This window comes from Pongo abelii, chromosome 19, assembly GCF_028885655.2.
Source record: "Pongo abelii isolate AG06213 chromosome 19, NHGRI_mPonAbe1-v2.0_pri, whole genome shotgun sequence".
Lineage (NCBI taxonomy): Eukaryota > Metazoa > Chordata > Mammalia > Primates > Hominidae > Pongo > Pongo abelii.
Window position 1 is genome coordinate 17,535,502 of NC_072004.2, and position 19,436 is coordinate 17,554,937.

General features: G+C 41.8%; 1 protein-coding gene across 5 annotated transcripts in view; it reads right to left on the reverse strand.

Annotated features, from left to right (window-relative positions):
* The window catches only part of LOC129051213 (ubiquitin carboxyl-terminal hydrolase 6-like), a 62,567-nt gene that overhangs the window by 5,759 nt on the left and 37,372 nt on the right, over positions 1 to 19,436 (reverse strand). For 2 of the 5 annotated variants that reach the window (XM_063718407.1, XM_063718406.1), the window contains exons 32-34: positions 8,025 to 8,102; positions 5,736 to 5,856; positions 616 to 807 (exon numbers count right to left, since the gene is read on the reverse strand). In XM_063718407.1, coding sequence (XP_063574477.1) covers positions 616 to 807; positions 5,736 to 5,856; positions 8,025 to 8,102 — 391 coding nt within the window. Of the gene's footprint in view, positions 1 to 615; positions 808 to 3,027; positions 5,444 to 5,735; positions 5,857 to 8,024; positions 8,103 to 19,436 lie in introns of those variants that run through there. The other 3 variants (XR_010138076.1, XM_054536250.2, XR_010138077.1) reach the window with 3 other exon arrangements.

Sequence of the window (19,436 nt, forward strand, 5' to 3'; positions counted from 1 at the left end):
AATATGCCAGTACCTTACAGTTACACTGATCTTAATGAATAGGAAGATTTGTCACTTCAAACTCTCCTGACAAACAAAAGGACAGTCTCCTAATCCATGAAGGGAGAAGGCAGAAGTAAATTAAATCTAAAAGAACACGCAGGCCCTAGTGCACTGGTGTGCTTGTGCACACACACTCAACTCAGCAGCGTGCCACAGCCACATGACTATGTGCAGTGGGTGTTGGGGGCTCCGGGCTCAGTTGCTCTTCTAGAGTCCGCAAAGGGCTAGCTTAAGCTTCCTCTCTCCACAGAGCCAGAAGTTCAACCTCTCCTGAAGTTCAAATTCACCACGTTGTACCCCTTGTGGCAGTTCTCACATCGCACTGAATTGCAGTTACTGGTCTACATGATTGATCTCTTCTTCTAGGTTGTAAGCTTTTTAGGAAAAGGAACTACCAAATATTTGTAGAAAGATTCATCTCTGTATTCAACATAAAAACCTTGTACAGAAAGTGTTTTAAACGCTGCTGCAGGAAAAGTCTTATTCTCAAAAATAACAAAACCTCCTGTTTGTTCATGTCTTCTTTCTTTTCTGCTAGATTCCTGCTCTCTCAGAGGCAGGACTGTAACATACCAGGAAGGGTGGAAGCCTCCAGAGATCCAGCTTCTGTGTTGCTAAGCAGTGGGTCTTACACTTGGAACAGTAGTACATGTCATTTTCCCCTAGCTCTTCCTCACTGGTGAAAGCACGGAGACAGCTGTCCAGGTTGATGGGCTTGGCTTGCGCTCGCCGACTCTGCTGCACACTTTCATGCTTATCTACAACCTGTAGGTAGAGGGAACAGGAGGAAAGGGGTATGTGGGAAGGCATTTAAACTGGTGATATAGCTATGCATCAACCTCTCGGTCACTCACCCTTCTTTTACTCTATATAAGGAAAAAGAAAATACAACTGGCTGTGTATGGTGGCTCAGGCCTGTAATCCCAGCACTTTAGGAGGCCAAGGTGGGGGGAATTGCTTGAGTCCAGGAGTTGGAAACCAGCCTGGCCAACAGAGTGAGACCCTGTCTCTGTAAAAGAAAAATCTAAAAATTAGCTGGGCATTGTGGCGCACATCTGTAGTCCCAGCTACTCAGGAGGATTGCTTGAGCCTGGGAGCAGAGGTTGCAGTGAGCTGTGATTATGCCACTGCACTCCAGCCCAGATGACAGAGAGAGACCCTGTCTCAAAAAAAAAAGGGAAAAGAAAACACAATCCAAACTAGAGTCTGAGCAAATACAGCACCTACACATTTATTCACAAATGTTACATCGTAACATTCTGGATAAAATTTCTATTTATATGACCATAGCTTTTCTTGAAAAATTTTTGAATGCTTCAAAATGACAAAAACAAAATGAATTGCATTTATTTAACAACTTTGGAATCTTATAAGGGATTACATGTGAGTTGGCCCTCAAGCCAGGGGTGCTGATAGTAGGCCATTTATTTTTAATCAGAAAGCCAGAGCATTATTAGTATGCTGCAGAGTTTACAGAGGCTAGGAGAAATAATGTGAAACACAGAAACCAGAGCCGGATGAAATAAGGGCACAGAAAATCTCACCATGAGAAGACAACACAGCAGAGCATGAAACACCACAGGGTACAACTCATTTGCATCTGATCCCATGTATCACAGAGTTATCAGAATACCAAGTCTATAATTATCTGTCTCCTCCCTCATGGGGCCTTTTTATCTGAGATGGCAACAAAAGGAAGAACAAGCTCAAGAGTGTGCTGCTTTTGTTGAGAAGGCCCCTAATACCCACCCAAACCTTTGGGGTCCTGTTAATCAGCATGTTAGGCTGTGGAGCAAGAAGGAGTTAAGTGTAAGAAAGGAGAGAGAGCAAAGAATGGGCGGGGTGCATGGATGTATGTTGGGGGTGGTGTAGAATGAAGAACAAGGAGAGAAGGAAGGATCTAGAGTGCAGCAAAAAAGAAAGAATTTTTCCCTCTCCATGCCTGGCTGCTACCTGACAAACAATCAAGAACCATAGCGCTGGGATCCTTCTGTTTGTCCCTCTAACGTATGGGAAGGTGGGTGAAGCATCAGGGTTATGAATGCTACCATAAGACTTCACACAGTATATATTTGTGTCCCAAAGCAGAGCCCAGACCACAAGGCCCACACTGACTGCCTCTCTGTGGCAAACGTCACATATGTCCATCACCCACCCTATTTATTGCTCCTCCCTTCCAGAGGTGAACTTCCTCCATGAATTTCCCTTCCTGAAACTCATGATGGGAACCTCAGGCTGCCTGGAATACAAATTGGCACAGCTCAGGACATTCAGCTTAGCATGGGTTTTTCAGGCGAGACTTTTTCCCTATATGGGAGTCACGAGGCTGTCAAATGCTGTTATAAACTAGCAAGGTTGGGTTTGATCATGCAGTTAAGGTTCTAGCACTGCATAACTATCCAGGCTAAAAAGCTCATTTAAAAAGGGGAACTTAGAGGAAAATTCTTTTTTTAGAAAGGGAAATCTGGCTTGGACTTGGGTTATAGACTTCTTTTTTGAGTACAAATTCTGTAGTAACAAGATATTAACTGTCATCATCTTTCGAACTGGTCACTCAAGGAAAAAACTGACGTTCTTCAAAAGCAAACATGCTGTATCATAGTTGTTGCAATGAGTAGAAAAAGGGGTGTATCATATACGATAGTGTTTCCTTTCTCATAGCAGTTAAATATTATCTCTATTATCTCTACCAGGAATACTTTATGGCCAACCACAAATTAGAGTAAGCTAGTAAAGAATGTTGATTTTTATTGACTATATTTTCTGTGGAACACAGGCTACAGTGCTAGATGAAGACAGGGAGGAAAGAAGGCTGATAAAAAACATATTTGTGGACTGCACTGACAATAATTTCTATTTATCAGTAAAATTTCCCAAAGTGATAAAGATTCCCTTTACCTCTTGGGATCCATGCTTAGATCCTCTACTATTGTTTAAACACTCAATAAATTACTTATAGGCACCCTCTTCTTTTCAGAGTTGCTTTAAAGCTCATCTTAACACAAAACACAGGAAATGAAGTAATAGTTTTCATATAAGACTATTAAAAAAAAGAGAGGGGCCTAAGAATTTGTCTAGTTTAATTTTCTTTTTTTCTTTCTTTCTTTCTTTTTTTTTTTGAGACAGGGTCTTGCTTTGTTACCCAGGCTGGAGTGCACTGGTGAGATCACAGCTCACTGCAGCCTTGATCTCTTGGGCTCAAACAATCCTCCAACCTCAGCCTCCCAAGCAGCTGGGACTATAGGTGCACACCACCACACCTGGCTAATTTTTGCATTTTTTGTAAAGACAGGGTGACATCATATTGCCCAGGCTGGCATCTAGTTTAATTTTCTACTGAGGAATCTGAGGTCCAAACAGGAGAGAAATAAAAAGGATAAGAGTGATTGTCCCTCTATTTTTTTCTGATTACTAGTATAATATTCATGTGGAAATTTTGGAAAGCAGAGAAAAATGTAAAAAGGCAGGGGATACTTTTATATTCTTAACACAAAGGCAACCACTGTCAAAATATTGGCAGATTTTCTTCTGTCCTTTTTCCCAAATAGTATTATTTTCAATATTGAAGGTATTATTTCCAGTATATGCAACTTTAGGTCTTGTTTTTAAAAAAATGTTCACATATCATAAGCATGTTCCCATAAATGTTAGCAAAAACCCCTGGTAATCATTTTCAACAACTGCATTATATTTTATCCAATGAATACGCCATGCTTTATTTAACCATTCCTCTAATGTGAGACAAATTTAAGTTGTTAATAACTTTTTACTCTCCTAAAAAATGCTATGATGATATCTGCCTGCAAATTATGGAGTAATTACAGAGTATTCTCCCCTCAGATAAATTCCTAAAAGGGAAATCACTGGAATAAAAAATATAAAGCATATGGGCAATAATCCCAATTTAAACCACGGTATCTCTTTTGTCTACATGACTTTCTAAGCACATGCAGAAACTCTACGTGTAGTGGAGCCCAGATTAGGCATATGGCCCCACTCCCTAGCAAGGCATCAATAGCCCTTCATTTCCATGGTATCCTAAGTGCATCACTGAAAGTGGAAGTAGGGTGAGATTTAACAGGTCATGTAGGCCATTTCCTATAAGCAGGATGTCCTAAAGAGCTTTTCAGATTGCACACTGGATTTGTTAAAAAGGGGAAGAGATTTATAGAGCCAAATAATTTATCATCATTGACAGTAATGTCTTGTCAGAATAATGCCCTGTCAGATTTTGTGCTGACAAAGATTTATGAATCTATCAACTGGTAAAATTTTCCCTCCTTGCTAGTGAGCATGATCTAGAACATTAGTTTCTCTTCAGCTTTCTTTAGCTTTAGCCTAGTGATCTTTCATTTGACAAGTATCCACAAATTATACTTATTCCTGGCTAGAAAGGGCTCCCAGGAGCCTTGGTGTGTGGGGCATATTTTGGGATCTAAATACGAAACTAGGTCTAGAATTGGTAATTTCCCCAGTCCTCCATAGAATAACAAGACAGAAAAGTCAGTTACCATTACTAACTTATCCAAAGGGAATGCTTTAAAAAATAGTAAAGGAAATTTCTGCCTATCAAGAGCCATAAAAATGCAAAAACCACTACAATTCCTCATGTGACTTAAGGAACCCCTTTGACTCTGTGGCTTTTACCTCTCTATCAGATTCTTAATGTCTTTACCTTTCAAATAATATTTGGTTGATTAAAAACTGCCTGAGGTGAACATTTTTAGGTATGGAGTTAAAATTATTTCTGAAGCAACATTTTCAAAATTTAAAAATTGCTCTGGCCAGACAGTGACAATAGAAGAATGTGAAGTGTGAAGAGTGGCCATTGAGATGTGCTCTTAGGTACCCAAAATTGAAACATTTCAATCCTTTCTCTAACTTTTCTGATCACTATGCCTATTAAAGGTAGCAGCTATAGCCCTGGGACACATTTGAACCAAGTAACTGTGATTATCAAATGCTGCAACTTCAATAATATTTAACAGAGAGATGCTTATTGATATGCCATGGCCAGACACAGTTTGGTTTCAAGGTTCACTGATTAATATTTTTGAAATTTCATGCCTGCTATAGTTTGGATATGGTTTATTTGTCTCCACCAAAATGCATGTTGAAATCTGATTCCCAATGTGGTGTTTTTAGGAGGTGGGGCCTAGTAGGAGGTGTTTGGGTCATAGGGGTGAAACTTTCATAAATGGTTGGTGCCATTCTTGCAGTAGTGAGTTCTCTTCTGAGAACTTAGTTTCCAAGACAGCGGGCTGTTAGAAAGTGAGGATCTTCCTCCTGTTTGGTCCTCCCTCTTGCCTGTGTCTGTTCTCCTTTGATCTTCTCTGCCATGTTATGATGCAGCACAGAAGCCTTTGCCAGAAGCCAGGACCATGTCCTTGAACCTCCCAGGCTGTGGAACAGTAAGCTAAGTAAACCTCCTTTCTTTATAAGTTACCAGCCTCACGTACTCTGTTATAGCAACAGAAAATGGACAAAGACAATGCCCCAATACAATGAACTTCAGAAGCTGGAAAATGAAAAAGCTCAAGCAAACATGTCAATATATTAGGTGCCATAGAGGATGCCAATGAAGGCTTTTCTGGTTGTTTTTAAATTGTCTCAAACAGAAATGGCATAAGAGTTACACTGGGGGAAATTTCCCATATAAAAACCACCATTTTATGGTGGCCCTAAACACTTACCCTTTCCTGGGACATTTCATAGTGGAGGTGAAGGGCTGTGGGGTCCCAATCCACAGCAATATAGGCATTTCCAATGAAAGCTCTGTCTTCCCCACAATCAATTTTACACCCTCTGCAAAATCTAAAAAGGGGGGAAAGATCCACAGAGGAAGAAATAATTATGAAGGAATTTAAATTTTCTTAATAAAAAATATTCTCCCTTCCTACTTTTCTGCTTTCCTCTTGGGCCTCACAATTTGTCATGGGCTTCTAACTTCAGACTCTGATAAATGTAGGGATACCTACTAATAATTATTATCATTTCAGGGAATCATGCTTTTCACTTTTCAAGTCTTTATTTTTACAAAGTACTTGGTAACCATCTGTTAATCACAGGAAGATGTGAACTTTATGGCAAAGAAATGACATGGGAATTGACTGTTTGAGATACTACAGCATGCAAGAAATTCCAAATTCAGTTATTTAATGCTCTGAGGTAGGACAATTTATCTGGTATAACACCTAGCTCCTTGTTTGTAAAATGGCAGTTTAAATAAATGCATATAAAAGTTTACAGAGGCTGGGCATGGTCGTTCATGCCTGTAATCCCAGCACTTTGGGAGGCCGAGGTGGGTGGATCACCTGAGGTCAGGAGTTCGAGACCAGTCTGACCAACATGGTGAAACCCTGTCTCTACAAAAACTACAAAAATTAGCCAGGCACGGTGGCGGGCACCTATAATCCCAGCTCCTTGGGAGGCTGAGGCAGGAGAATTGCTTGAACCTGGGAGGTGGAGGTTGCAGTGAGCCGAGGTCATACCACTGCACTCCAGCCTGGGCGACAGAGTGAGACTATGTTTCAAAAAAAAAAAAAAGTTTATAGAGTTGCAGCGGTAGGGTGGGAGATGGGGTAGGGGAGGAGGATATAATAAAGTCATGGTTCCAATGCCTACATTATTAATATTATTATTATTTTTCTTGAGATGGAGCCTCGCTCTGTCACCTGGGCTGGAGTGCAGTGGCACGATCTGGGCTCACTGCCAGCTCTGCCTCCCGGGTTCAAGCAATTCTCCAGCCTCAGCCTTCCAAGTAGCTGGGACTACAGGTGCCCGCCACCATGTCTGGCTAATTTTTTGTATTTTTAGTAGAGATGGGGTTTCACCGTGTTAGCCAGGATGGTCTCAATCTCCTGACCTTATGATCTGCCCACCTCCGCCTCCCAAAGTGCTGGGATTACATGCGTGAGCCACCACGCCCGACCAATGCCTACTTTAGACTCAGTTTACTAAGTCTATCGCAGTTCTCTAAAGGTGGACTTTAGTATCATTAGGCACTTTCCCTGCTGTAACAGCAATGACCAATCAATCTCTGTAACTCTTTAAAATCCAAGAACAGATTTCCAGCAAAGTCTAGTAAAGACTAAGATCTACTGTGCTCAGAACTGGCAAACTTATTTATATTTAAGGAGAGGCTTGGCATGGTGGCTCACACCTATAATCTCAGCACTTTGGGAGGCTGAGGTGGGTGGATCACCTGAGGTCAGGAGTTCGAGACCAGTCTAACATGGCGAAACCCCATTTCTACTAAAAATGCAAAAATTAGCTGGGTACAGTGGTGTGCACCTGTAGTCCCAGCTACTCGGGAGGCTAACGCAGGAGAATTGCTTGAACCTGGGAGGCAGAGGTTGCAGTGAGCTGAGATTGAGCCACTGCACCCCAGCCTGGGCAACAGAGTGAGACTCCATCTCAGAACAAAACAAAACAAAACAAAACAAAAAAGGAGAGGTGAAGTTATAGAGTAATAAATGTTTATCACAAGCTATGAATTGGTATGGACTGTAGTTTATAAAACCAGCTAAGTCTCAAAAGCAAAACTTATCTATTGACCTCAAAAGGAAGTGAAAAACATTTTTTGAGACAGAGTTTCACTCTTGTTGCCCAGGCTGGAGTGCAATGGCACAAACTTGGCTCACTGCAACTTCCGCCTCCTGGGTTCAAGTGATTCTCCTGCCTCAGTCTCCCAAGTAGCTGAGATTACAGGCACATATCACCACGCCCCACTAATTTTTGTATTTTTAGTAGAGATGGGGTGTTACCAGGTTAGGCTGGTCTCAAACTCCTGATCTCAGGTAATCCACCTGCCTCGGCTTCCCAAAGTGATGGGATTACAGGCGTGAGCCACCGTGCCCAGCCACAATTCTTAAGTTTCTCATTATTCACTATTTACTTCTCAAAATTGGAAATCTTAGGAAAACTGTATCATATCTAAAGCTGAAATTCTACTAATGTAATTCTTTTGCAGGTCACTTTACCTATACTCTGGGCACCAAGCACAGGAGTTCCCATCTTTCTGCACAACTCGTAGAGTGAATGGATATTGACAGCCGATACTGTCATCATGGAAAGAGAAGAGAACAAAAAGAGTGTAAGAAGCATTTCTGGTTCGAGGTCCAACTCCTTTTCATCTTCTCTTGAAGTAATCCTAGGAAGGGGCATTTGTCACAGCAGTATGCTCATGTTGACAGCTCAACGTTACTTACCCTAATCCATTAGCTGCAGCCCAGTACCAAATACACTCTGGCTTCCCATCCTCTATCTGGGCTTACAGAAGGGTAGACATACGACTGCCAGATGTCTCTAAGGGAGCCATGTGGCCCATGAAAATTTTACAAGATAAGCTAATCATGAAATCAAATACCGATTATCCTTCAGCTTTAATTCTATCAGAGGATTTAATTCACATTAAACTAAAATAATTAGATCTTTCCATGACAAGAACACTGACACATTGCAGAAAGCTGTATGTTTAGAAGTCTTCTTGAATCAGAATCGCTGATGTGGTACATGCTAAGTACTGCCTTAACTACTCAGAGTTATAAGCTACATACCATTTTTGGAGTAACTTCTTTTTTTTAAGTATACTTTAAGTTTTAAGGTACATGTGCGGGGGGAGGAGCCAAGATGGCCGAATAGGAACAGCTCCGGTCTACAGCTCCCAGCGCGAGCGACGCAGAAGACGGGTGATTTCTGCATTTCCATCTGAGGTACCGTGTTCATCTCACTAGGGAGTGCCAGACAGTGGGCGCAGGTCAGTGGGTGAGCGCACCGTGCGCCAGCCGAAGCAGGGGTGAGGCATTGCCTCACTCGGGAAGCGCAAGGGGTCAGGGAGTTCCCCTTCCAGGGGTGACAGACGGCACCTGGAAAATTGGGCCACTCCCACCCGAATACTGTGCTTTTCCGACGGGCTTAGGAAACGGTGCCCCAGGAGAGTATAGCCCGCACCTGGCTCAGAGGGTCCTACGCCCACGGAGTCTCGCTGATTGCTAGCACAGCAGTCTGAGATCAAACAGCAAGTCGGCAGCGAGGCTGGGGGAGGGGCGCCCGCCATTGCCCAGGCTCGCTTAGGTAAACAAAGCAGCCTGGAAGCTTGAACTGGGTGGAGCCCACCACAGCTCAAGGAGGCCTGCCTGCCTCTGTAGGCTCCACCTCTGAGGGCAGGGCACAGACAAACAAAAAGACAGCAGTAACCTCTGCAGACTTAAATGTCCCTGTCTGACAGCTGTGAGGAGAGCAGTGGTTCTCCCAGCACGCAGCTGGAGATCTGAGAACCGGCTGACTGCCTCCTCAAGTGGGTTCCTGACCCCTGACCCCCGAGCAGCCTAACTGGGAGGCATCCCCCAGCAGGGGCAGACTGACACCTCACATGGCCGGCCAGGTACTCCAACAGACCTGCAGCTGAGGGTTCTGTCTGTTAGAAGGAAAACTAACAGAAAGGACATCCACACCAAAAACCCATCTGTACATCACCATCATCAAAGACCAAAAGTAGACAAAACCACAAAGATGGGGAAAAAACAGAGCAGAAAAACTGGAAACTCTAAAAACCAGAGTACCTCTCCTCCTCCAAAGGAACGCAGTTCCTCACCAGCAACGGAACAAAGCTGGACGGAGAATGACTTTGACGAGCTGAGAGAAGAAGGCTTCAGACGATCAAATTACTCCGAGCTACGGGAGGATATTCAAACCAAAGGCAAAGAAGTTGAAAACTTTGAAAAAAATTTAGAAGAATGTATAACTAGAATAACCAATACAGAGAAGTGCTTAAAGGAGCTGATGGAGCTGAAAACCAAGGCTCGAGAACTACGTGAAGAATGCAGAAGCCTCAGGAGCCGATGCGATCAAATGGAAGAAAGGGTATCAGCCCTGGAAGATGAAATGAATGAAATGAAGCGAGAAGGGAAGTTTAGAGAAAAAAGAATAAAAAGAAACGAGCAAAGCCTCCAAGAAATGTGGGACTATGTGAAAAGACCAAATCTACGTCTGATTGGTGTACCTGAAAGTGACGGGGAGAATGGAAACAAGTTGGAAAACACTCTGCAGGATATTATCCAGGAGAACTTCCCCAATCTAGCAAGGCAGGCCAACATTCAGATTCAGGAAATACAGAGAACGCCACAAAGATACTCCTCGAGAAGAGCAACTCCAAGACACATAATTGTCAGATTCACCAAAGTTGAAATGAAGGAAAAAATGTTAAGGGCAGCCAGAGAGAAAGGTCGGGTTACCATCAAAGGGAAGCCCATCAGACTAACAGCGGATCTCTCGGCAGAAACCCTACAAGCCAGAAGAGAGTGGGGGCCAATATTCAACATTCTTAAAGAAAAGAATTTTCAACCCAGAATTTCATATCCTGCCAAACTAAGCTTCATAAGTGAAGGAGAAATAAAATACTTTACAGACAAGCAAATGCTGAGAGATTTTGTCACCACCAGGCCTGCCCTAAAAGAGCTCCTGAAGGAAGCGCTAAACATGGAAAGGCACAACCGGTACCAGCCACTGCAAAATCATACCGAAATGTAAAGACCATTGAGACTAGGAAGAGACTGCATCAACTAACGAGAAAAATATCCAGCTAACATCATAATGACAGGATCAGATTCACACATAACAATATTAACTTTAAATGTAAATGGACTAAATGCTCCAATTAAAAGACACAGACTGGCAAATTGGATAAAGACTCAAGACCCATCAGTGTGCTGTATTCAGGAAACCCATCTCACGTGCAGAGACACACATAGGCTCAAAATAAAAGGATGGAGGAAGATCTACCAAGCAAATGGAAAACAAAAAAAGGCAGGGGTTGCAATCCTAGTCTCTGATAAAACAGACTTTAAACCAACAAAGATCAAAAGAGACAAAGAAGGCCATTACATAATGGTAAAGGGATTAATTCAACAAGAAGAGCTAACTATCCTAAATATATATGCACCCAATACAGGAGCACCCAGATTCATAAAGCAAGTCCTGAGTGACCTACAAAGAGACTTAGACTCCCACACATTAATAATGGGAGACTTTAACACCCCACTGTCAACATTAGACAGATCAACGAGACAGAAAGTCAACAAGGATACCCAGGAATTGAACTCAGCTCTGCACCAAGCAGACCTAATAGACATCTACAGAACTCTCCACCCCAAATCAACAGAATATACATTTTTTTCAGCACCACACCACACCTATTCCAAAATTGACCATATACTTGGAAGTAAAGATCTCCTCAATAAATGTAAAAGAACAGAAATTGTAACAAACTGTCTCTCAGATCACAGTGCAATCAAGCTAGAACTCAGGATTAAGAATCTCACTCAAAACCGCTCAACTACGTGGAAACTGAACAACCTGCTCCTGAATGACTACTGGGTACATAACGAAATGAAGGCAGAAATAAAGATGTTCTTTGAAACCAATGAGAACAAAGACACAACATACCAGAATCTCTGGGATGCATTCAAAGCAGTGTGTAGAGGGAAATTTATAGCACTAAATGCCCACAAGAGAAAGCAGGAAAGATCCAAAATTGACACCCTAACATCACAATTAAAAGAACTAGAAAAGCAAGAGCAAACACATTCAAAAGCTAGCAGAAGGCAAGAAATAACTAAAATCAGAGCAGAACTGAAGGAAATAGAGACACAAAAAACCCTTCAAAAAATAAATGAATCCAGGAGCTGGTTTTTTGAAAGGATCAACAAAATTGATAGACCGCTAGCAAGATTAATAAAGAAAAAAAGAGAGAAGAATCAAATAGATGCAATAAAAAATGATAAAGGGGATATCACCACCGATCCCACAGAAATACAAACTACCATCAGAGAATATTACAAACACCTCTATGCAAATAAACTAGAAAATCTAGAAGAAATGGATAAATTCCTCAACACATACACCCTCCCAAGACTAAACCAGGAAGAAGTTGAATCTCTGAATAGACCAATAACAGGAGCTGAAATTGTGGCAATAATCAATAGCTTACCAACCAAAAAGAGTCCAGGACCAGATGGGTTCACAGCCGAATTCTACCAGAGGTACAAGGAGGAGCTGGTACCATTCCTTCTGAAACTATTCCAATCAATAGAAAAAGAGGGAGTCCTCCCTAACTCATTTTATGAGGCCAGCATCATCCTGATACCAAAGCCTGGCAGAGACACAACCAAAAAAGAGAATTTTAGACCAATATCCTTGATGAACATTGATGCAAAAATCCTCAATAAGATACTGGCAAACAGAATCCAGCAGCACATCAAAAAGCTTATCCACCATGATCAAGTGGGCTTCATCCCTGGGATGCAAGGCTGGTTCAATATACGCAAATCAATAAATGTAATCCAGCATATAAATAGAACCAAAGACAAAAACCACATGATTATCTCAATAGATGCAGAAAAGGCCTTTGACAAAATTCAACAACCCTTCATGCTAAAAACTCTCAATAAATTAGGAATTGATGGGACGTATCTCAAAATAATAAGAGCTATTTATGACAAACCCACAGCCAATATCGTACTGAATGGGCAAAAACTGGAAGCATTCCCTTTGAAAACTGGCACAAGACAGGGATGCCCTCTCTCACCACTTCTATTCAACATAGTGTTGGAAGTTCTGGCCAGGGCAATTAGGCAGGAGAAGGAAATCAAGGGTATTCAATTAGGAAAAGAGGAAGTCAAATTGTCCTTGTTTGCAGATGACATGATAGTATATCTAGAAAACCCCATTGTCTCAGCCCAAAATCTCCTTAAGCTGATAAGCAACTTCAGCAAAGTCTCAGGATACAAAATCAATGTGCAAAAATCACAAGCATTCTTATACATCAATAACAGACAAACAGAGAGCCAAATCATGAGTGAACTCCCATTCACAATTGCTTCAAAGAGAATAAAATACCTAGGAATCCAACTTACAAGGGATGTGAAAGACCTCTTCAAGGAGAACTACAAACCACTGCTCAAGGAAATAAAAGAGGATACAAACAAATGGAAGAACATTCCATGCTCATGGGTAGGAAGAATCAATATCATGAAAATGGCCATCCTTCCCAAGGTAATTTACAGATTCAATGCCATCCCCATCAAGCTACCAATGACTTTCTTCACAGAATTGGAAAAAACTACTTTAAAGTTCATATGGAACCAAAAAAGAGCCCGCATCGCCAAGTCAATCCTAAGCCAAAAGAACAAAGCTGGAGGCATCACACTACCTGACTTCAAACTGTACTACAAGGCTACAGTAACCAAAACAGCATGGTACTGGTACCAAAACAGAGATATAGATCAATGGAACAGAACAGAGCCGTCAGAAATAATGCCACATATCTACAAGTATCTGATCTTTGACAAACCTGACAAAAACAAGAAATGGGGAAAGGATTCCCTATTTAATAAATGGTGCTGGGAAAACTGGCTAGCCATATGTAGAAAGCTGAAACTGGATCCCTTCCTTACACCTTATACAAAAATCAATTCAAGATGGATTAAAGACTTAAATGTTAGACCTAAAACCATAAAAACCCTAGAAGAAAACCTAGGCATTACCATTCAGGACATAGGCATGGGCAAGGACTTCATGTCTAAAACACCAAAAGCAATGGCAACAAAAGCCAAAATTGACAAATGGGATCTAATTAAACTAAAGAGCTTCTGCACAGCAAAGGAAACTACCATCAGAGTGAACAGGCAACCTACAAAATGGGAGAAAATTTTCGCAACCTACTCATCTGACAAAGGGCTAATATCCAGAATCTACAATGAACTCCAACAAATTTACAAGAAAAAAACAAACAACCCCATCAAAAAGTGGGCGAAGGACATGAACAGACACTTCTCAAAAGAAGACATTTATGCAGCCAAAAAACACATGAAAAAATGCTCACCATCACTGGCCATCAGAGAAATGCAAATCAAAACCACAATGAGATACCATCTCACGCCAGTTAGAATGGCAATCATTAAAAAGTCAGGAAACAACAGGTGCTGGAGAGGATGTGGAGAAATAGGAACACTTTTACACTGTTGGTGGGCGTGTAAACTAGTTCAACCCTTGTGGAAGTCAGTGTGGCGATTCCTCAGGGATCTAGAACTAGAAATTCCATTCGACCCAGCCATCCCATTACTGGGTATATACCCAAAGGACTATAAATCATGCTGCTATAAAGACACATGCACACGTATGTTTATTGCTGCATTATTCACAATAGCAAAGACTTGGAACCAACCCAAATGTCCAGCAATGATAGACTGGATTAAGAAAATGTGGCACATATACACCATGGAATACTATGCAGCCATAAAAAATGATGAGTTCACGTCCTTTGTAGGGACATGGATGAAACTGGAAATCATCATTCTCAGTAAACTATCGCAAGAACAAAAAACCAAACACCGCATATTCTCACTCATAGGTGGGAATTGAACAATGAGAACACATGGACACAGGAAGGGGAACATCACACTTTGGGGACTGTTGTGGGGTGGGGGGAGGGGGGAGGGATAGCATTGGGAGATATACCTAATGCTAGATGACAAGTTGGTGGGTGCAGCGCACCAGCATGGCACATGTATACATATGTAACTTACCTGCACATTGCGCACATGTACCATAAAACCTAAAGTATAATAATAATAATAATAAAAGAAAAAAAAAAAAAAAAAAAAAAAAGGTACATGTGCACAACGTGCAGGTTAGTTACATATGTATACATGTGCCATGTTGGTGTGCTGCACCCATCTCACACCAGTTAGAATGGCGATCATTAAAAAGTCAGGAAACAACAGGTGCTGGAGAGGATGTGGAGAAATAGGAACACTTTTACACTGTTGGTGGGACTGTAAACTAGTTCAACCATTGTGGAAGTCAGTGTGGCGATTCCTCAGGGATCTAGAACTAGAAATACCATTTGACCTAGCAATCCCATTACTGGGTATATACCCAAAGGATTATAAATCATGCTGCTCTAAAGACACATGCACACGTATGTTTATCGCGGCACTGTTGACAATAGCGAAGACTTGGAACCAAGCCAAATGTCCAACAACGATAGACTGGATTGAGAAAATGTGGCGCATATACACCATGGAGTAACTTCTTTTAACTGCCAATGATTATGTCAAGATGGCCCTGTGGATTTTCCAACTTTTAAAAAAATTTACTCATCCTTGCCCTAACAAGGAGCAGTGCAACAATTTATACGTATTATTGAAACATAAGCTGTACACCTTAGATGCATGTAAAATTCCTACTTGTCAATTATAGTTCAATAAAGCTGGGGGTGGGGGAGAAGGAAGCAATGCAAGGAATATAACATAAGAGTGGCATACTTTACAGCTCATCTGGCAACTGATAGGAGTTATTACATGGGCTATTAAAGGTAATGAAACCATGATAAAGAGTCACTGTAAGGGCAAAAGTGAGAATCACATCTGGCATAGGAGTTCCCATCTTTCTGCATAACTCATCCAGTGAATGATCACTGATAGACTGTACTGTCTAGTACCATGTCCAACTCAGGCCAGCAATAAATGAGGAATCAAAAGAAAGATAACAGGATAAAACAACCGAGTAGCACTCTCACAGAAAGCTGTGCAGCACTTCTCTTCTGAAAATTTCTTTTACCTTTTGCCCTAACTGAATGAAGCCTGGCTTTCTTGAGAATCCTGCTCCCCCTGCAGACTTTTTCCATTTTTCTTTTTGAGATGGGGTATCACTCTTGTTGCCCAGGCTGGAGTGCAATGGCATGATTATGGCTCACAGCAGCCTCCACCTTTCTGGGCTCAGGTGATCCTCCCACATCAGCCTCCCAAGTAGCTAGGATTACAGGCATGCACCACCATACCTGGCTAATGTTTACATTTTTTGTAAAGATGGCATTTTGCCATGTTGTCCAGCCTGGACTTGAACTCCTGGGCTCAAGTGATCCTCCTGCCTCAGCCTCCTAAAGTGCTGGGATTACAGGCTTGAGTCACCACATACTACTCTCTGCACTTTTTTTTCTAATACATTCCAGAACCTGGAGGTAAAATAGATCTCTTCCTTATTCCTATGCCACTTGTACATGATCTCTTCTTCCTTCCTTTTCTAAAACATTCCAGCTTTTTTGTAGCATGTGCTACTGAATTATGCCACCGGCTATTCCTCCTTGGAAGGTACATATCTTCTTTACTAACTAAAGATTGTAGCACCCAGTTCACTGTGTTTTTTCTCCACCACTTCTCCTGTTATTATTCTTGGTGACATCAACATCAATGCAATTAATACAACAGTAACTTGGTCTTCTCTCTTCCAACAATAACTTCCCCCACCCCATATGTAAACCCTCTCCAAATGTCATATTCTAGACCTTGTGAATACAAACTTTTCTGCCTCCAAAATCTCAATTCCCAGTATCCTACTTTGCAACCACAACCTCCTATCTTTTTAGGTTACTTACTTATTCAAACATCCCTATTCTAATGATTCTTTCACCCAAGAGAAACCTCCAATCGCTGCCTTGAAATCCTCACTTGCCTCTTTACCCACTGTCCCTGAAAATAATCACTCTTCTACATAGACCCTTAATTCCAGGATTTTGTCCATTTCATCTAAAATTTCCAATTTATTGACATAAACACTCAAGAAGTTGAGAACTATACAATGAACACCCCATGTATTCATTACCCAACTCTAAAAATCATCAACTCCAGGCCACTCTTATTTCATCCATAACTTTACCAAGTACCACTAGAATCAGGTGAGAGCTACCATGCCTGGCTATCTTTTTTAATGTCCAAAGGACCATTCTCTGTTTAACCCACTCCAATCTCTACTCCTTTACCTATACTAATATAGCTTTCACAAACATCACCAAAGACCATGTTATCAAATCCAGTGGGCAATTCCCAGTCCTCTGTAGCATTTGAAACAACTATCACTCCTTTCTTGAAATACTTCCTTCACTTAACTCCTGGTTTTCTTCTTACATTACGGGCTGCTCCTTCTCAATCTCTCTCTCTCTCTCTCTCTCTCTCTCTCTCTCTCTCTCTCAACAGCGTCTTGCTCTGTCACCCAGGCTGGAGTACAGTGGTGTGATCTCAGCTCACTGCAACTTCCACCTCCAGGGTTGAAGCGATTCTCATGCCTCAGCCACCCAAGTAGCTGGGATAACAGGCATGTACCACCATGCCTGGCTAATTTTTTGCATTTTTAGTAGAGATAGGGTTTTGCCATGTTGGGCAGGTTGGTCTTCAACTCCTGGCCTCAACTGATCCTCCCACCTCGGCCTCCCGAAGTGCTGGGATTACAGGCATGAGCCACTGCACCCAGCCTCGATCTCTTTTGATGCTTTTTTTCCCCTTTTCAATCTCTAAATGTCGGAATGCATATGAACTCAGTTCAGAGTTCATGTATAGATCATGGGAATCTTCTCTATTTAAATCTCACTCTCTAAATGTCAATCATCTGGTCTCAGGGCCTTAAATACCACCTATTTGTTGATGACATTTATATTTATATCTCCAGCAGAGGACATTCAAGTGAATTTCCCACTTGAATATATAATAGACTTCTTGAATTTAACTTCATTCCTGACTTTTCTTGCCAAAATCTGCTCCTTCCCCAGTTTTCCTTTTTCCATTAAATGGTACCACCATTCACAAACAATTGTTCAGGGTAAAAAGGCAGCCTGGGCCAGGTGCAGTGGCTCAGGCCTGTAATCCCACCACTTTGGGAGGCTGAGGTGGGATCATGAGGTCAGGAGATTGAAACCATCCTGGACAACATGGTGAAACCCTGTCTCTACTAAAAATACAAAAATTAGCCGAGTGTGGTGGCGTGCACCTGTACTCCCAGCTACTCGGGAGGCTGAGGCAGAAGAATTGCTTGAACCTGGGAGGCAGAGGTGCAGTGAGCCGAGATCATGCCACTGCACTCCAGCCTGGCGACAGGGCAAGACTGCATTCCCCACCCCCCCACAAAAAAAAGAAGTCAGCCTGGATTCCTCTTTCCCTATACTCCACATCAATTCATTAGCAAGTCCTGGGAAAAGCCCTCATCTAGAAGCTCTTTCATTCAATTACTTGACTTCAAATTTAATCTTGTCCAACTTTCATCTTTACTAAACACAACATTCGTTAACTAAACTGCTTATCTATTATTTGCAGTTTTCCTTTAGGATTTATTTAAATCTTAAAATAAATATTCTAAATAATTATTTATTTAAATAACTTATTTTGGCCGGGCGCGATGGCTCATTCCTGTAATCCCAGCACTTTGGGAGGCTGAGGCGGGCAGATCACTGGAGGTCAGGAGTTTGAGACCAGCCTGGCCAACCTGGTGAAACCCTGCCTGTACTAAAAATACAAAAACTAGGCAGGCATGGTTGTGGGCACCTGTAATCTCAGTGACTCAGGAGGCTGAGGCAGAAGAATCACTTGAACCCGGGAGGTGGAGGTTGCATTGAGCCAAGATCATGCCACTGCACTCCAGCCTGGGTGACACAATGAGACTCCGTCTCAAAAAAATACAAAATAAAAATAAATAAATAATTTATTTAAATAAAGATTTATTTAAATCTTTAAATTCAAATCTGCCCAGGTGTGGTGGCTCACACCTATAATACCAGTACTTTGGGAGGCCGAGGTACTGGTATTGATCACTTGAGGCCAGGAGTTCGAGATCAGCCTGGCCAACATGGTGAAACCCTGCCTCTACTAAAAATACAAAAATTAGCTGGGTGTGGTTGGAAGCATCTGTAATTCCAGCTACTCAGGTGTCTGAGGTGTAAGAATCACTTGAACCTGGAGGCAGAGTTTGCAGTGAACCAAAATCACACCACTGCATTCCAGCCCGGGTGACAAATTAAGAATCTGTCTCAAAAAAAAAAAAAAAAAAAGATGTATTTATCCTAAGCCCTACCCTAATCATCAAAAGACCCCATATCATAACAAATAAGTAAAGAACTTTTTTTAGTTACCATAAAACAGAACTCTCATTTGTACCATGATGGTAAGAAAATGATCTACAGGCTGGGTGCGGTGGCTCACGCCTGTAATCCCAGCACTTTGGGAGGCTGAGGCAGGCAGATCACCTGAGGTTGGGAATTTGAGACCAGCCTGACCAACATGGAGAAACCCCATCTCTACCAAAAAAAACAAAATTAGCCAGGCATGGTGGTGCATGCCTGTAATCCCAGCTACTCAGGAGGCTGAGGCAGGAGAATCATTTGAACCCAGGAGGTGGAGGTTGCAGTGAGCCAGGATCATGCCATTGCACTCCAACCTGGGCAACAAGAGGAGAACTCTGTCGTAAAGAAAAGAAAAGAAAAGAAAAGAAAAGAAAAGAAAAGAAAGAAAATGATCTACAATTTGATTGAGATAAAAATAAGACATCATCACAATCCCAAAAATTATTCA